Source organism: Caretta caretta, chromosome 1, assembly GCF_965140235.1.
Source record: "Caretta caretta isolate rCarCar2 chromosome 1, rCarCar1.hap1, whole genome shotgun sequence".
NCBI lineage: Eukaryota > Metazoa > Chordata > Testudines > Cheloniidae > Caretta > Caretta caretta.
Window position 1 is genome coordinate 154,919,047 of NC_134206.1, and position 20,244 is coordinate 154,939,290.

The 20,244-nt window shown below is 40.9% G+C and overlaps 1 protein-coding gene across 13 annotated transcripts in view; it reads right to left on the reverse strand.

The window, feature by feature from the left end:
• Positions 1-20,244, reverse strand: part of CASK (calcium/calmodulin dependent serine protein kinase) — a 438,390-nt gene that overhangs the window by 150,939 nt on the left and 267,207 nt on the right. For 11 of the 13 annotated variants that reach the window (XM_048864731.2, XM_048864713.2, XM_048864695.2 and 8 more), the window contains exon 6: positions 17,446-17,548. The exons of 1 other annotated variant lie outside the window; for it this stretch is intronic. In XM_048864731.2, the coding sequence (XP_048720688.1) occupies positions 17,446-17,548 (103 nt within the window). Of the gene's footprint in view, positions 1-11,629; positions 11,748-17,445; positions 17,549-20,244 lie in introns of those variants that run through there. One more of the 13 variants, XM_048864745.2, reaches the window with a different exon arrangement.

The following is a 20,244-nucleotide window of genomic DNA, read 5'->3' on the forward strand; positions in this document are numbered from 1 at the left end:
CGCTGCAGAGAAAGGTGAAAACCCCCCAGGGCCTCTGCCAATCTGCCCTGGGGGAAAATTCCTTCCCGACCCCAAATATGGCCATCAGCTAAACCCTGAGCGTGTGGGCAAGACTTACCAGCCTGACACCCAGGAAAGAATTCTTTGTAATAACTCAGATCCCACCCCATCTAACGTCCCATCACAGGTCATTGGGCATATCTACCAGTAGTAGACGAAGATCAATTAATTGCCAAAATTAGGCTATCCCATCATATCATCTCCTCCATAAACTTATAAAGCTTTGTCTTGAAACCAGATATGTCTGTTTCCCCCACTGCTTCTTTTGGAAGGCTGTTCCAGAACTTCACTCCTCTGATGGTTAGAAACCTTCATTTAATTTCAGGTTTAAACTTCCTGATGACCAGTTTATATCCATTTGTTCTTGTGTCCACATTGGTACTGAGCTTAAATAATTCTTCTCCCTCCATGGCATTTATCCCTCCGATATATTTATAGATAGCAATATTATCTCCCCTCAGCCTTCTTTTAGTTAGGCTAAACAAGCCAAGCTCATTGAGTCTCCTTTCATAAGGCAGGTTTTCCATTCTTCGGATCATCCTAGTAGCCCTTCTCTGTACCTGTTCATCCTTCTTAAACATGGGAGACCAGAACTGCACACAATATTCCAGATGAGATCTCACCAGTGCTTTGCAAAACAGTACTAACACCTCCTTATCTCTACTGGAAATACCTCGCCTGTTGCATCCCAAGACCGCATTAGCTTTTTTCACAGCCGTATCACATAGGCAGCTCATAGTCATCCTGTGATCAACCAATACTCTGAGGTACTTCTCCTCCTCTGTTACTTCCAAGTAATGCGTCCCCAGTTTATAACAGAAGTTCTTGTTATTAATCCCTAAATGCATGACCTTGCACTTTTCACTATTAAATTCCATCCCATTACTATTACTCCAGTTTACAAGGTCATCTAGATCTTCCTGTATGATATCCCGGTCCTTCTCTGTATTGGCAATACCTCCCACCTTGTGTCATCCGCAAACTTTATTAGCACATTCCCGCTTTTTGTGCCAAGGTCAGCAATAAAAAGATTAAATAAGATTGGTCCCAAAACCGATCCCTGAGGAACTCTACGAGTAACCTCCTTCCAGTCTGACAGTTCACCTTTCAGTGTGACCCGCTGTAGTCTCCCCTTTAACCAGTTCCTTATCCACCTTTCAATTTTCATATTGACCCCCATCTTTTCCAATTTAGCTAATAATTCTCCATGTGGAACCGTATCAAATGCCTTACTGAAATCGAGGTAAATTAGATCCACTGCATTCCCTTTGTCTAAAAAATCTTTTACCTTCTCAAAGAAGGAGATCAGATTGGTTTGCAATGATCTACCTTTTGTAAAGTCATGTTGTATTTTGTCCCAATTACCATTGACCTCAATGTCCTTAACTACTTTCTCCTTCAAAATTTTTTCCAACACCTTGCATACTACAGATGTCAAACTAACAGGCCTGTAGTTACCCGGATCGCTTTTTTACCTTTCTTAAAAATAGGAACTGTGTTAGCAATTCTCCAGTCATATGGTACAACCTCTGAGTTTACAGATTCATTAAAAATTCTTGCTAATGGGCTTGCAATTTCATGTGCCAGTTCCTTTAATATTCTTGGATGAAAATTATCTGGGACCCCCGATTTAATCCCATTAAGCTGTTTGAGTTTGGTTTCTACTTCGGATGTGGTAATATCTACTTCCATATCCTCATTTCCATTTGTCGTCCTATCATTATCCCTAAGCTCCTCATTAGCCTCGTTAAATACTGAGGCAAAGTATTTGTTTAGATATTGGTCCATGCCTAGATTATCCTTAACCTCCACTCCATCCTCAGTGTTAAGCGGTCGCAGTTCTTCTTTCTTTGTTTTCTTCTTATTTATATGGCTACAGAACCTTTTACTATTGCTTTTAATTCCCTTCGCAAGGTCCAACTCTACATGGCTTTTGGCCTTTCTCACTTTATCCCTACATGTTCTGACCTCAGTAAGGTAGCTTTCCTTGCTAACCCCTCCCATCTTCCACTCCTTGTTGGCTTTCTGCTTTTTCTTAATCACCTCTCTGAGATGCCTGCTCATTCAGCTTGGTCTACAACTCCTGCCTATTAATTTTTTCCCCTTTTTTGGGATTCAGACTTCTGATAGTTTCTGCAACTTTGACTTGAAGTACTTCCAGGCCTCCTCTGCCTTTAAATCCATAAGTTTTTCAATCCAATCCACTTCCCTAACTAATTTCCTTAATTTTTTAAAGTTAGCCTTTTTGAAATAAAAAATCCTAGTCATAGATCTATTTTTGTTTATCCTTCCATTTAGTTTGAACTGAATTAGCTCATGATCACTCGAACCTCACTGCTCACCAAAACCAAATCTAAAATGGCATCCTCTCTTGTCGGTTCAGCAACTACTTGGTGAAGGAATCCATCATCTATCGTATCCAGGAAAATCTGAGCCCTATTATTATTACTAGCACTTGTCCTCCAGTCTATATCTGGGAAGTTAAAGTCTCCCATGATCACACAATTCCCATTAGTATTTACTTCTTTAAAAACATTAAAGAGGTCTCTCTCCATATCCACATAGGATCCCGGTGGTCTATAGCACACCCCAGGCACTATCCCAGGGCAGGCTCTAGTAGCTTTCTTCCCCAGTGTGATTTTTTGTCCACACAGACTCTGTCTTATCCATTCCATCACTTCTTATTTCTTTACAATCTTGATATACAATACTACTCCACCACCTTTGCCTTTATTTCTGTCTTTCGTAAACAGCACATACCCTTCAATACCCGTACTCCAGTCATGATGACTATTCCACCATGTTTCTGTTATCCCTATAAGATCTGGTTTCACTTCCTGCACCAGTAGCTCTAGTTTCTCCATTTTGTTATCTAGGCTCCTCACATCTTAATTTTTGCCATTTGGCTTCACTCACATTCTTTACTTGATTGGGCACAGACATTCTACCGCCAATATTACCTATTAGATTGATATGTACACTGCCCTTCTGCCTTATATCCATTCTCCTACCCATGGCTGTATCCTTTCTTACTTCGTTTTCTTCTCTCTCAAAAAGAATAATTGGCATGGAGATTACCTGGACATCTCCAACCATCTCCCCCGAATTCCTAGTTTAAAGCTCTCTTGATCAGTTGTGCCATCCTCTATCCTAGAAGTCTATTTCCCTCCTTACTCAGGTGAAGTCCATCCCGAGAGAAGACTCCTCTGTCCATGAATGCTTCCCAGTGGCCATACATTCCAAAGCCCTCCTTATAGCACCACTGCCTGAGCCATCTGTTGAGCATCATAATCTTGTCACACCTTTGTTGCCCTTCTCTAGGAACAGGCAGAATCCCACTGAAGATCACCTGAGCCTCAATTTCCTTTAGCGTCTTCCCCAGCCTGGCATAGTCTCCCTGGATACGTTCCAGCAAGAATCTATCTGTATCATTTGTTCCCACATGAAGGATAATCAATGGATTCTTTCCCGCTCCCGTTAGGATCCTCTTCGGCCGCAGGTCCACATCCCGTATCTTAGCACCCAGCAGACAGCACACCCTTCTGTTCTCTGGATCAGCTCTTGTACAGGCCTGTCTATTCTTCTCAGCAATGAGTCCCCAATCTCGTAGACCTGCCTTTTCCTGGCGATGGTGTGATTCTCCAGTTTATCCCCTTTTCCATCTGGCCGAAAGTCCTCTCGATTTCCATTGCCCCTTGCAATCCTCTGCAACCCATCCTGTATCCTCCGGGGGCTCATATTTGGTGTTATCTCCATTGACTCTTGCCCTCTTCCAGTAGGACTATCTGCTCTTCTCTTTTTCCTTGCCCTCTCACCTTCAGTGACCACCTGCTGTGCCCCTTCTTCATTTTCCAACTCCGCAAACCTGTTCCTGAGCTCTATTTCTCCTTCACTGCCCTGTCTTTTCCTCTGCCTGGTTCTCTTAGTCATATGCTTCCACTGTCCTCTTTCCTCACCCAGCAGTATCCCCTCAGAGTTCTTCGGTCCTGCTTCCATCTGCAACTCTGAGCTTTTCCCTTCAGCCTCCTCATGTCTTTGCTCCATCATCTGCTCAAACCCCCTTCTAAACTCATCCAGAGTCTCCACCTGCATCTCCAATCCTAGGATCTTCTCTTCCATTAGCTCTATCAGGCGGCACTTCATGCAGACGAAATTCTTTTCGTGTACCCCCTCCAGGATCATGTACATGCCACAGCTTCTACATCCAGTCATTTTCATTGTGTCTTCCGCTACTTGGGTCACTACCACTGCTGCCTCTGTGTCTGTCATCGCCTTCCCACTTAAGTCCTGTTAGTCTAGGGAACACAAACCAAACCAAAATACACACCCACAGCAAAACAAACCGCCAGTGAGCACGAAAACACAACCAGAACACCACACACTCCCTTCACTAGCCTGTCTGTTCCTTTGCCTGGCTCTTAGTCTTCCCCCAAACTCCTCCAACAGAACTCCCGCTCAAACTCCCCTGTTTACAGCTCTGTTTGCTGACTCCTGTGCCACTGCAACTGTCTGTGCCGCTGCCTGACTGGCTGGCTGCCTTTATCGGACCCCTAGTCAGAGAAGCCCCGCCCCCAATCAGGGCTCAGCTTCTCTTCCAGCACACTGCCCCTACAAGCCTCTGAGGTGGGGCATTTATGGAATCCAAGCTTACCAAGTTGCTTACAATCATATGGTTTTTTCCACTGAGTGCCTACAGATCCATGTAGAGGATATCGATGCTAGTAGTAACACTGCTTATAGGAGAGTCTCCTTCAGCTTAATGGTAGAGCTACTTGGATGAGGAGGTTACTTACGTGTAACTGGAGGTTCTTAGACATTTGTGATCCCTATCTATAGGCCTCTGAGAGCTTTATGCATGCGCACCATGTGTCCAGAGCCAGAGAATTTGAAAGTAGTGTCCACTGATCCGTGCATGCTCCCTGACTGATGGTTTCATACAAGGTGATAAAGTGTGGGTCAGACTGACTGCACCTCCAATTCCTTCTTCACCACAAATCCAACAGATCCACAACAGAGGGGAAGGAGGGCGGGAAGTGGAAAATATGTAGAAGAACCTCTAGTTAGAGTAAGTAACCTCCTCTGCTTTGAGCCTTCAACTTTGTGCCCCTGTTTGTTGATGTAGCCAACAGTCGTGGTGTTGTCTGACATGATGAGAAAATGAGGCCCAGGAGGAATAGGCTAGTCCAGGCCATGACTAAAGGACTCTTGGCTACATGAGTTTGAGTTCTTGTGGAGTCTGGAACCTGTCCCTTGGTTGGTAGGCTTGTGATCTGACTGAGTTGATGATGGCCTCTATAAAGTCTAGGCATTTTCTGGGGTTTTTTGGTCCGTTTTTGACATTGATACTGACTCTGAGGGGAGAAAGGAGGCCGAGCAACATGGAAGTTGAAAGATACAGCCTGATTTTTTGTCTCATTTTGTTTTAGGTTAATAAAGTCAATTCATTTGTATACAGGGCCGGCGCACATCATTTTGGCACCTGAGGCAGGGAGCTCAAATGATGCTCCCATGCCCCCTCGCTTGGGCCAAAACTTTGAAAGGTCTCAATTCTGACTTCTTCCTGTTCTACTCCTCTCATGGTACTGCTCTGCTACCTACCCCAATAAAGGAGAACTAACAACTTAAAATGCCTTGTTCAAAAATTTTAATTAACACTTAACTTTCAAATGCCTGAACAGAAAATGTAACTTTTCTTGTCTGCACAGTAAACACTGACATTTTTAGCTGTTTGAATAATCAAAGGGGTGCTTTCCGTGCCTTCTTGGTTGCAAAGATTTGAACTGCTTCCTGCTGAAGGTCCACAGTCTGGGCCAGCTCATGCTCTATTAAGATGATTGCAAGGCCGACCAGCCTCTCCTGTCTCATTGTGGAGCGTAGATGTGTTTTTATTAACTTTAGCTTGGAGAAGCTGCGTTCTCCACTGGCAACTGTTACAGGAAGCGTTAGAGGTATGTGCAGAGCAACAAAAGCATTTGGAAAGAGGGTAGTCATCTTATTTGTGCACATATATTCCAGAACAGCCTTTGGAGTTGATCCTGCTGAAATGTATCTTGAAAGGACTTTCAGTTCATCACCTAAATCACTCGCATCAATATCATGCATGTCATCACGCGTCAACACTGTCTCTGGTGCCCTGCATTGCTGGTGTAGGTTTTCTTCAGGTATAGTGAAGAGTTTTGGAATATCCTACAACATCCCAAATATACTGCTGTGTTCCTTGAGCTGCATGAAACGTTCTTCAACTGACTGTATTGCACAATTTAGCACCTGGTTAAAGAATTCAACTTTGAATGGTTGTTTGGGGTCTCTTATGGGATTATCCCATGCCTCGTAATCAAAATGTCTTCTTCTTTGGTGACTGTTGTATTCTTGAATGGGTGGGAAAATAGCTTCAGTGTGAAGTTCCTCTGCCAACTTCTGTGCACTCTTCAGAACGTTTTGAAATCCCTCATCTGACCGATAAGACTGTAGGTATGACTTTGTTTTGTCCAGTTGTTCCATTGCTCCAGATATATCAAAGTCAACACCTTGGAGTTTCTTGCTTACAACATTTATTCCAAACGGGATGTCATGTCACAACACTAAGCTACACAGAAATTTGAAGCTATGTATGTTTCTGGTGATTCCACTTCCCTCTGCCACTGTTCTCCCAAGAACAGTTCCTGTCATAGCATTATCCTCCATAATAGCAACTATGGCATCATCTATCTTCCCCATCTGGTGTTTGATAGGCTTTATCGCCACCATTCGACTTTCCCATCATGTGGCACTAAGTGGTTTCAGTGTCAGAGAGGATGTTCCCAGATGTTGATTCAAAATTTGCCATCGATGAGTTGATGCAGAGAAAAATACATAGATGCTTTGAATTACATTAAAAAATTCAGCAGCCTCACTAGAAGCTGATGCTGCATCACTGACCACCAAGTTCAATAAATGAGAACTGCATGGGACAAAAAAAGCTCAAGGGTTTAACTCTCAAATCTGTGTCTGCACTCCTCTGTTCTTTCCTCTCACATTAGCACCATTATCGTAGCCCTGACCTCTCATGTCAGCTGTCGCAATTCCCGTATCTTCCAGCTTTCTAAGAAGCACATTTGTCATACCAGCTCCTGTAGTATCATCAATGTCAATAAATTCTAGAAAATTCTCTCTGACAGTCACCATTGCAGGGACATTTTCACTAGGTTCTGTTGTTGTTGTTACAAAACGCACCATTAAAGTCATTTGTTCCATATGGCTGATGTCAGGTGTGCAGACCAGAACAACAGAGTAATATCTTGCTGCCTTCAGATCTGCCACAATCTTCTGTTTGACTTTTGTTGCCAGTAACTGTAATGGTCTCATTTTGAATTGTTTTTCCAAGGTAGTGGTGTGTGTACATTTCTTGGGTGGTGACTCTTCTTAAATGCTCCTGGAGCACAGCATCAAACTCAGCCATCAGCTCCACAATTTTAAGGAAGTTTCCATAGTTTGGCACATACAGCTGATCTGAAGTGCCACGCAGTGCTAGGTTTTGGGTAGCAAGCATTCTCGCAATGAGCCTTTTCAGAACATTTTGCCAGTAAAGAGACTCTGATGCAATCTTCTCTTGATGCTGACATTTATGGTGGCCTTTAACTTTAGTCTCATCTCAAGCTCTTTCTACCTATGGAATGCTCTCTGGTGATTTGCTGCCTTCTCATGGCATGCCAGATTTCTAGCCAAATTTTTCCAGTCCTTTGTTCCTGTAGAACCCAATGTGGCTGAAACAGTAGACTGGAAGAGTTTGCAACAAAAACAGTATGCAGCATTCTGGGTTTTTGAGTACATAAAGCCATGGCCTCTCCACTTTGTCACCATTGGGGATTTCAGTAATGTATTGGATGGAAACTTCTATTTTCATTGTCTTTGGGGATCATGAAGTTTTTCACTTGCTGTGGCCCATGCAGTACAAGGAAGTTCCTCAGGCTACTGCTCAAGTTGGCCCACAGTCCTGGATCATCTAGACTTAAGGAACTAAACTTAGCAGCAGCTGCTTCTTGCACCTCCACCACACTCCTCTCTTATCTACACTTTTCTTCAGGAATGTGCATGGTTACATCCATCTGAGATGGAGATATGGATGCTGCAGTAGCTGCCAGGTCACCTGCACTCTGACTAACTGGAAGATCAGGCATCTCCTCACCACTCACATCCTCACTGGGGCCGGAAGGCTCACCGTGAACATTTGTGTCTATGTATCTCAGGAGAGCTCCTTCGTGCTTAGATAGAAAAGTTTCCTTTGCTTTCTTTCCTTTTTTGAATGCTGCCCCAGAGGGGCGTTTTCTTCTTTCACTCATGACTGCTGTTCTGTGCCAGCTATAGTGGCTCTCAACACTCAGTTGAAAGGGACAAATAAGCAGGCTGGTAGCAGGGCCTGAGTGAGGGAAAATATCAGTGTCTTAAGGGCCTAACTGGCTCCTACTACTTCAGTTGACTGCCTGTTCTCCTCAAGGGGGTCCAGGGAAGCAGCAGGAAACAGGAAGCTCTCTGACAAGCTGGTGTTAATCAGTCCAGGCTCCTGGGGGTGCTAGAGAGGTACATAAGAGGCTCCTCCTCCTCTCTCTCCCTGCAGCTCCTGCTGCTTTCTGTTATTCCCTCTCACCTTTTCTCCTGCCTGCCTGTCTCGTGCCCTCCTTCCTCCAGCACAGCACTCCACCATCTCTGTGCATCTAGAGCAGAGAGACTACATATGCCCCAGCATACATTTTGGGTCCTAGTGGCCCCCCACCCCACAGTCTGGCACCTGAGGCGGCCGCCTCTCATGGTAAGGCCAGCCCTGTTTGTATATTCTCAATATCAAAATTAATCTTTTATGTTTCTTTAATTATGAACTCATAAAAATATTCAACAGTATCCTGCAATTACAAGAAAGTACTAGTATATATTCTTTCAGCATTTTTTCCACTTAACCAAACAATATATTTAAGTTTATTACTGGTTAATGCTCAAACACCCTAAACAAAAAATTCCCAAAGCTATTTACATATTCTGATCAATATACTTAGCACTACAAAAAAATATGACCAAAACCAGAAATGATTATCTAGAAACATTTTGAGAATGGACTTGAAACTGATGTACTAATCAGCTTCCTTATTTTTTCTGAAGGAAGTGTTCCAATGCTTGGGTAACAGTTTCTAAATGGCCCCCTTGTCTTCCTAATTATAGTTAGTATGTACAAAAAATACACAGCTACTGCATAACAACAAGCAAGACAAATATAAAACACACGTAAAACTTTACAGTTGTCAGAACTGCAGCTGCAACCATGATATGCAAGGGTTTTTTTTAAAGTGTAGTACCCACCCATTTTGCTCATATTAATTTCAGTATTAACAAGTGACCTCAAATGAAGTTATGAGCTTTCAGCATAGGCAGCAGTAGTCAAGTAGTAGACAAGTAGTCAGACTTATTGGGTTTTATTCCCTACCCTGTTTTTGCTGACCTGCTATGTGGCTTTGGACAAAGTCATAATGCTCAATGTCTCAGTTTCCTCATCTTCACAATGGGCACATCAGTAATTCCCTATTATACAGGGATATTGTGAATTATTTTGTTCAGCACTTTGAGGTAACTGGATGAAAGATGTTAGGTAAGTACTATGTATTTACATAAAACAGAAAGAAAAAGATTTTCATTGAAATGGGAGCTACATACATTAATTTTAGAACTTGACAGAAAAGACTGCATCCCTGAGCAGCTCATAACATTGGCTATTGTAGAAGCTCATGTCATTGCTGACCTGACAAGGAACCAGAGCAGCCAGGAGAAAGCCCCCAGTGCATAAAACAAATCTTTATTTGTTTCAGAAAACTGTTTTGGTTGAAGAGCCTTCAAGAATCTAGGGACCCTATACCTGTTTTAGGATTACATACTTCACCCTGTACTTAAGAACACACACAAAACAAATAGCAACTTGATTGACTGTGACATTTAAGCTGGAAGGCAGGAAAAAAACAACATGAACTTTTGCAACTGTATGTAACAGAGTTAAAATTGTGTGTGGTGGGCAACTTGCATTTTCCCCATGAGGTTACAATTGTTTTTGTCCTCATCAGATGAGGAAATGAAACTGAGGTTATGTTTCCAAAGTTAGGTCTTCGACATTGCCTCACAGTATTGCTGCTATGTCAGCAAAGCAGATTTAAAAAAACTGTATACCATGCAAAACACCTGTTAAAGTTGAAACTTCAAAGGTTATGTGCTAAAAAGGGTAAAGGACACTTCAATACACTTAAGATATTTGCTAACTTCTTTTTTTTTTAAGTCAGCAAGGCCCCATATTTAATATGGTAAAATGCTGCAGCTCCTTTTCTGGTGATATCACACTTATAGTTTACATTTAATAGCTCTGGAGAAAGAAGGTTGCCTATGTAGTAAACAAGTCCCTTTCCAAATATCACACCTTGAAATAAAATAATTTCTGGTTTTATATACTCTAATACAGAAGGATTTTCTTCCAATAAAACAATCTTCACACTAGGGTCCTTCCTGTTTCCTCTCTAAATGAAACAGTCTCTTAGGCCCTCAGGAGTCCTTGTTCCTTTGTAGACACCAGATAACACCCCTTTCTTCCTTCTGCTACACAAGGAACTCTTTCATCCAATAACCAGGCTAAGCCCTCTCTCCATTTTTTCCCAATGACCTGACGTAAATGTTAAGAAAAACATGGTATTTTATTTTATTTTTCATTATTCGTCACATCCAGGAAATAAACATAAGAAAATGTTTTTTATTTTAATTTTTTAAAAACAATTGTAAAAAAGAAGAATGTAAGGAGTTCTCAGTGCCTTGGTATATAAATAACCCGGTAACCCTAAAGGTTAGTTGTGCTATACATAACTTAGTTGATATTTAATGCAAGCAAGTCTATGGAGACCCCTTTACTCAGACAAAAGGGTGAAACTGCAATTTGGACTGCTGTTAAAAAGACACTAAACTAGCAAAAACACCACTTTAGAACATTAGCACTGAGATCAAAGTGAGGAAATTCAGAATTATGGATTCCCTGTAATGTCCATGATATTAGAGCACAGATGATATAATTTTTAATCAGAGTGTTCCATGACAGTTGGCAGCATTATATACCCTACAACTAAGAAAATATTTGGGGGCCTGGATGATCTGGAAGACTAAAATGGATAACATAGCTTTGTGCTTCTAGGCCACACTCTAATTTGATCTAGGTCAAATCAGATCAGTAACTGAAGGTCATTACCATCTGAAGGCTCTTCAGTGGCATGGGCTGAATATGATGGTAGTCTGTCCAATCTCCTGTTGACAAATATCCAAATCACAAAATGATCTTATGTTGCCTGTTTCAGCAAAGAATGCAAAGTCTGAATAGATATGGAGACTTATACCCTCTCACCATTAAAGGGGAGCCTTCCAGATCAATCAGTTCTGAGGCACATTGCAATGTAGTATGAGAAAGCTTGCACAATTGATAATTTTCTTTGTGTGTTCTGTAGATAAACAGAGAGCTTCAGTCTCCAGTGTTGCCAATCTTAAAACCATTCACAAGTGCTAAAGATAAATTTTGACTTACCTTTGATCATTTAGTTTCTATGACTCTTTCCGTATTATTCCAGACAATAGGGTTATGCTTTCCACAAGAAGAGTATATATAGAGACCCAATCAGATTTTGTCATCCCTAAGGCAGGGGACTGATGACCAAAATATCAGTAGGAGATTCTTTCAACACCAGTAGTGTCTGAACGATGTATAAGGAAACAACTGGAACAAATAATTTTTAGGGAAAAAAAATGTGAGGTACTAATAAACATCACCATCCGACCTCTCATAATAGAGTAAAATGTTTTTAAATTAAGGAATTCCAAAAAGAGTGGGATGTCTAGAATAATGTGGAAGGAATAAAGGAATCACACAAACTAGATCAGATTGGTCAAATTTTACTACCTCTAATTCCTTTCCACATTATTCCAGACAATAGAAACTTTTAAAGCAGGTGCGAGGAAGATGACTAGATAATGAAAAAAATACTATTCAATTTCAGTTGAAACTACTGCTTGAAGAAACCTTAATTTGAAAGATGTATCAACTGGACATCTAGACTGTAGGGTCCAGAAAATGTATAAAAGCAAAGATCACATGGTATCCAGATAAGTTACAACAACTGATGCACGGGCCTTCTTTGCCCACGAAACTGCTATAGAGAAAGTAAACTGATCCTTAATTAATTCACGAATAGACTTTTGTTTAGCCACACAGGTCTGCAATATGCACTCTGAAATCCACCTAGGTGCAGAAATGAGCTTTTGGCAACTTGTATCTTTTGAATAAAAAACAAAGTCTGTCAGAGTCAAAGCACTGTTAAAGTATATTTTTATTTTCCTCCTAAAATCTAGTTTATGTAGGCTTCTCAGCATACAGTGGGTTAACGCACTATCTCGGTGAAAAGAAGAAAACTTTGGGGATAAATGAAGGAATTGTGCGTTTACAATACTAACTTGTCCTTAGAAAATGTAAGGAACAGCGTGCCACATAATTTGAACATTATAATGTAGAGCAAATAGCTACTAAAAATCTAGTCTGTATGGAAATAAAATAAAAGGTTCTGAAACTTCTAGCAAGTTAATTTAGAGCATTTAGCCCCACCAAGAATATAATTATATATGGATGGGAAACCATCAATATTCAGGACTTCTCAGACTGTCCCCAAAGCCACTGTCTGATCTTCAGGGAACTATATGATAGTCTCTTACTCAGCCATTTTGGTCAGAATTCTAGAATGCCAGCTGGTGAAGCACCAAGAGAACTGACTTTTTGCATATGACCCTATGTAAAGACCACATCGTATTCTCTAGTAAGATAAAGCTGATTTTTTTGATCTATGAGGATATTACATGATCCTGGGAGACACTTCTTGGGTAACTAATATTTAGCAGTTATGCCTTGAGCAAAATCAGTACTGGACTGGGATGGCACAACAGGCCTTGAAGATGGTTTCCTAGTAACAAAGTTAATGGAGTTGTTATCCAGATGAACTGAGTTTCAAGACCTCTGTAGCCAGTGCAGAACTACCAATATGTTTACCTTCTTTGTACTTATCTGTTTTTGTTAATGGTACTAGCTCAACCTTGGAGAAAATACATAAGCTAAGTGAAAAAAAAATCACTGGTGGACTCAGTGCTTATTTTCTGTCACACTTTTACCCATACCCTCACTGAAAGACCTGGGTACTTGACAGTCAAGACGTGTTGCTATCTGATCTACAGTTAGTGCTGCTGAAAACGTACATCATTGAAAGTATTTTGAGACACACCTTTCCTAGAAAAGAAGCAGAGATCACAAGAACGTGAGTTTACGTCCATGTAATCATTAACTTGTTATGTTCCACCTGCCTCTGCATCACATTGTAACCATGCAGATATGTTGAACTGTTCCCAACATATTGATGGACATCTTCCTCTATGAAAGTAGCTGCTGTTCACAAAGTATGACAATCCATACGTATTCTCTATACAGAGAAAATTCCATCTTGGTTTACTGTGAATTCAGAACACAATACACCTTGCTTCTTCCTAATGGCACTAAAGGGAACACATTGGTATTTCCACATATTTCTTTTTGGCCTAGTGTGAAATGAACTATGACTTCAATGTCCAAAAGATTTTGTACCAGGTCCTTAATGGTCAGACTCTTAAAAATAATCTCTGGTGACTTGAGAGTTGAATAAATTGCATAGCTGTGTTTCTAAAAATTCTTGAGTGAATCTTTTTGTTAATTATTTCCAGTACGCACTTGTCCAGTGTTAACATCCTCACAGGCTTTTATGTTAATGACCCTTTGTCAGTTTGACAGGATGAATTAGCTGGATTAGGCTCCTCCAAACAAAGCAAAAGGGACTCTAATTTAAGAAGTGGAAGAATTTCTGAGACTAAAAGCCTGGCCTGATCTCAAGTACCTGCAAACTGAGTTTACTGTCTTGACCAGTAGAATTACAGAACTGTTTTAAAAAAAACCCTGTACAGTGGTAAAAAGTTTATTTTTGGTAACAGTATAGATTCAAGGCCTTACTAAGTAAAAATTATTCCTTCAAAGGCAAGCTTAATAGATTTTGAGGCAGCAACTGCTCTCTCCAATTGTGTTCTCCTGGATTGTGTGCAATTTGGGCTTGTCAGATACAGACATGTCACTGTAAAAAATGTAGAGAAAACAGGCACATTCCCATGAAAATAAAGAAAAAATAAATCTGAAGAACTCAAATGTATATACTTATATATATTTTAGAGAAATCACTGCAAAAATACTGATCTACATGTAAACGGAGGGGCTTTTGAACAACAGCTTGTCTACATGTGGAAATTTACTGGCAGAACTATATCAGTATAATTATACTGCTATACTTATTCTGGTATACAGTGTAGTTTACACCACTACAGTTACAGCGGTTTATCTTATACCACTTTCAAAGTGACAAACTAAGGACTGGGGCTGTGTCTACACTGCCACTTTCAGTGCTAAAACTTTTGTCATTCAGGGGTGTGAAAAAACACCCCCCTGAGCGACAAAAGTTTTAGCGTTGAAAAGCGCCGGTACAGACAGTCCTGTATAGCCGGGAGCTGTGCTCCCGGCGATAAAGCTACCACGGCTTGTTCGGGGTGTTTTTTTCTTTTAATCCCCGGGGAGAGCTCTCACGGCGATAAAGCATGTCTATACTGCCTATGTCACAGCGCAGCCGTGGCCGCGCTGTAACATGGGCGGCGTAGACATACCCTGGAAAAAGGCACTCTTATTCCAGAATAAGAATGTCCACCTGGGGAGTTATACTGGTATAATTATAGCAGTATAATTATACCAGCATAGTTCTGTCAGTAAATTTCCCCATGTAGACAAGCATGCAGTATATATGGTACTAGTTTCTGCTGGTCCCCTATGGACCTGTGAATGTCAGTGAGCATCTAGCATCTGCAGCAATTCTGCCACTGCACATTTTTAAGGTTTACTGAAGACCACTACAGGCCAGGAACACACAGACTTTCTAAAGTCAGCAGAAGCAAGAAAGTGTGGGGACTGTCCTGCCTAAATCAACAATTCTTCAAAAAAATCTGGCTGAAAAAAAATCAGCACATACATAGCATACTGCATCTGAGGAGAAATATATTTTTTAACTGTTTATGTGAAGCAGAGTTAGTTTTTGAACTCAAGAAACTGCAACTTTCTATTTCAAAATTACATCTGTGACTGCAAACAGTTGGAACTAATGATATGCAGCTGATAAATTTCCTGTTCTTCTATAAAGTATGTAGCTCCCATAATTCATACAGGAGACTCCTGACAGATGAGGAGTGATGAAATATTTTTTTAAAGTTACTAAACAGAACTTATTTACAGTCCATAAAAATAGAAGAACAAATAGAGCTTATTGTTGAGTGCTGACATCATACTAAGCTCTGAACAAATACACAGGTAGATAATCTGCTCCCAAGAGATTACAGACAGCACAGTTCAGACCTATGTGATATATAGTGGATGACATAAGGTTGAAGAGAAGAATTCTTTCAGAAGTCATCCTTCCAAAGTTTTGTGAAAAAAGTATGCTTTAAGGAAAGATTTCTGGAGGAGGAAGAGGATGTTTGCCAGACATGAGGAATGCTGTTCAAAGAATAAGGAACAGGATAAAAGAGGGCATGAAGATGAGAGGAGAAAGATAAGGAGTCTCTTAAGGAGGTAAACTTGGGAGGAAAGAGTAGTACAAAGAAGACTTGATACTACACATAGGTGGAGTGGAGTTTTGTAGGGTCTTGGAAGGTGAAGAAGAAGAAGAAGAAGAAGAGAAGCTGATTTGAATTTGAAGCTGATGGTGAGGGGATGCCAGCAAAAAGGCTAGATGTGGCAAACGAGGACCAAGACTTAGAGGAAGATTTTCATACTGGGGATTAAGGAGGACAGATTTTAGAGAGGCTTCAAAACAGCCACTAACAGGATTTAAAAAACAACAGTAGCACAGGGAGAAGGACTGATATGAGATGAAGATATCACAGAGGCTAAGTGCCTCAGTCATGGGTGGATAATGGAATTGTATATGGTGACAGAAAAGGGAGGGGCAAAAGAACCTTTGGGAGAAATTTAGTTTTTTGTCAGGTGGAGCTTGGGATAATGGTTGGACATCCAGGAGAAGACGTCTGAAGGAGTCAGGCATGTAAGACCAGCAGCACTGTAATGATAGCTGAAACAAAAGGAGTGGATAAAGTCACGCCACGACCGAGGAGAAAAAGGAAAGAATCAAAATTAGAAGCCCAAGAAATATCACTGAAAAAGGGGAAGAAGCAGAGATGCAGAAGAAGCTGCTGGAAAAGGTGAAATCCAAGAGAGCACAAAGACATAAAAAGCTCAGGAAAAAAGCAAATGGAGCAGAAGGAAATAATTATCTTATTCAGAAACAATAGCTCAGAAGGACAAGTACAGAGAAGAGGATCTCAGACACACCCAGAAGAGACTAACGGTTGTCGGTGTCAGTGGTTTCAGTGGAGTGTACAGAAGCCAGATTGCAACAGATCCATTCAAGCATTAGAGGAGAGAAAGTTGAGGCAGCGCTTCAAGAAGCTTGGAGGTGAAGGGCAACTGCTCCCCTGTTGTAGAAAACCTAATGAAATCCTTGGCACCAATCCCCTACCCTGGCAATGAAGTCATCAGAAAACTGATTGGGTCTTCATCTGTGCAGGCTGAATATCGCATAACCCTATTGTCTGGAACAATATGGAAGGTAGCTAGAGGAAATAAAATTCACAGAAAAATGTAAGCATTCTGTCAGTAAATATATATGTATCAAGAAATAGACTCGTATGCAACACCCATACTACAGCATTACAATTTATAAAGATCTACAGGTTATATATAACTCATGTGACAACAATATGTGACAGGAAAGTGTAGGTGTTATAACACCTAGGCACAACAGAGCATCATTAAGGTTGCTATAGTAACCCTTAATTCAATGTCCTTGGCTTTAATTTCAATCTTAATGTCAGTTTTGTTTCTTTTTGTGTGTCAACTGTGATGAAAGGACATACTGATAAGGAAGAATTTCTGATTTTTTTCAGTCGTAACTTGATCAAAACAATTAAACTTGTAATTTTTAAGGGAATTTCTCTTTATAGTTGCTCAATACATTATAGGTATACTATTAATGAATAAATTTAGACTGATCAAGTATGTGTTTATAAAGTTCATAAAACCTTTAGTGCATGAGTTGCATACTAAAATATTTGCAGAATTTTTTATTTGTAGGGCATGTTCCTCTTGGAAATGTACATTTTTAATGCTATAGCACTATACACGCACCACACACACTCAGTAGTTTAAGGTTTTGAAGGCAAAACACAAAATAAAATTCTTACCTCCAGCTACTAGTCCAGACTCCCCTAACTGAATAGCTACCCCAAAACCACCAAGCTTTACAGGTGCTGAATTCTCCTTTGAAGCAAGTAGCACGCAGTGTGGCTGAAAAGAGAAAACCCAGCAGACATGATTATAATACCAAAAAAATCCAACCTGCTTGAAGAACTGAAAATATCTTTGTAATATATTAAAAAGAAGCTTAAGTTTTTGTCTGTGGAATGGAGTCCACTTCGGCATCTTTTTACTTCTTCATTTCAAACTTTTATTTTGGTACAGCATAAGCACCTCACCTCTTGCTGGTTTCCCTCTAGTCTTGCCTTAACACAGTAAGGCCTCATCAGGGCTAGTTGGTACTCACAGAGAACGCAGCCTGAAGTCATGACAATATGAAGAATAAGAACTCCATGAAAGTCTACCAACTTTTCCAACAGGATGTAGCTCTAGTTCTCCAGCGGAAACATCCCATCTCTGAGAGACCTTATGTTTCACATAAACAACATACAACCTTCTTTTGGAGCTCAAGCCCATCCCAACATAACCAGCAAAAATTTCAACCTGCAAAAGGGAAGCAAGCTGCCTGTATGAGATATCTAGCAAACAGTGACCTTCGGGGAAAAAATAAAAAAACTCAGGTGTTGACCCAGATTCCTTGTATGGCATTTGTGCTTCTACTCTTCCACAATTCATACCAACAGTAATAATCAGATGGAAAATATAGGAATTAATCATATTATGTAAGTATTTTGGGGCAGGAGGTTAGGGAATCTTTGTGTATCAATACAAAATTATATTTTACATATATATATGCTCTTGATTAAAAAAATCGCAATTAATCTCAGTTTTAAACAATAGAATACTGAATTATTAATTTTGGATGTTTTTCTACATTTTCATATATATTGTATTCTGTTACTGTAATCAAAGTATATTATTTTTTATTATAAATATTTGCACTGTAAAAATGATAAAACAAAACAGTATTTCAATTCACCTCATACATGTACTGTAGTGCAATCTCTTTGTCATGAAAGGTCCTTGAGGACCTGCTCCATGATTTTTCCAGGGACTGAAGTGAGGCTGACTGGCCTGTAGTTCCCAGGATCCTCCTTCTTCCCTTTTTTAAAGATTGGCACTACATTAGCCTTTTTCCAGTCATCCGGGACTTCCCCCTGTTCGCCACGAGTTTTCAAAGATAATGGCCAATGGCTCTGCAATCACAGCCGCCAGTTCCTTTAGCACTCTCGGATGCAACTTGTCCGGCCCCATGGACTTGTGTAGGTCCAGCTTTTCTAAATAGTTCCTAACCACCTCTTTCTCCACAGAGGGCTGGCCATCTATTCCCCATTCCTATGCCCCCTTCATGCTTCAGCCACCATTTCACAGGACATGCGATTGGCTGAACAAGTAGGACTGAGAGGACTTGCAGGCTCTAAAATTTTACATTGTTTTATTTTTAATGCAGTTTTTTTGTACATAATTCTACATTTGTAAGTTCAGCTTTCATGATAAAGAGATTGCACTACAATACTTGTACTAGGTGAACTGAAAAATACAATTTCTTTTGTTTTTTTACGGTGCAAATACTTGTAATCAAAAATAAATATAAAGTGAGCACTGTGCACTTTGTATTCTGTATTTTAATTCCAATGACTGTATTTGAAAATGTAGAAAACATTCAAAAGTATTTAAATAAATGGTATTCTATTATTGTTTAACAGTGCGATGAATTGCATATTTATTTTTTGTGTACATATATATATATTTAGTGACAGGGTCAGGCCAGATGGCTACAGGAGAGTGTTAGAAGGCAGCCATATTAACCCCAGGTTAAGGAGGTCACTTTTTCCTGGGTAAGGTAACAGGGAAGGTTCCAGAACAATCAGGAACTTTCTGGAAACAATTAAGGCAGACAGGCTGATTAGAACACCTGCAGCCAAACAAGAAGCTGCAAGAATCCATTAAGGCAGGCTAATCAGGGCACCTGGGTTTTAAAAAGGAGCTCACTTCAGTTTGTGGTGTGCGTGCGAGGAGCTGGGAGCAAGAGGCTCAAGAAGCTGAGAGTGAGAAGGCGTACTACTAGAAGACTGAGAAGTACAAGCATTATCAGACATCAGGAAGAAAGTTCAGTGGTGAAAATAAAGGTGTTGGGAGGATGCCATGGGGAAGTAGCCCAGGGAGTTGTAGCGGTCACGCAGCTGTTGCAGGAGCCACTGTAGACAGCTGCAATCCACAGGGCCCTGGGCTGGAACCCGGAGTAGAGGGCGGGCCCGAGTTCCTCCCATCCCCCTACTTGATACTGGAGGAGTTGAACTGGCCTGTGGGTTCCACCAGAGGGGAAGGCTCTGGCCTGTTCCCCGATCCACCAGGTGGATCAGCAGAGACTGCGGGGATTGTTCTTCTTCCTTTCCCCATGCTGGCCAGTGATGAGGCTAACTGAATGAATGGCAAATCTGAGCCACGAAAGTGGCCAAACTGAGGACTGCCGTGAACCTCTGAGGCGAGCAAATCCGACAATAAGCACAGGCAGAGGAGGAACTTTGTCACAATATATATATATATTTATATAACCTGATATGGAACAGCAGGCAGTATTTAATACATCTAGCTAAGTTTACTCCTGGAGGAATCCTGTGCCATTGAGCAATGCAGAATTTGCACAGAATTAATGGTCTGAGCACAATTTTCTCCCCCCACCCTTGCCACACAAATGGGCTGCAGAGCTGCTGGCCGCCACTAGGAGGCCACTGGACCCGGCAGAGCCCAGCTCTACAACAAAAGAAACTGCCGGTGGGAGGGGG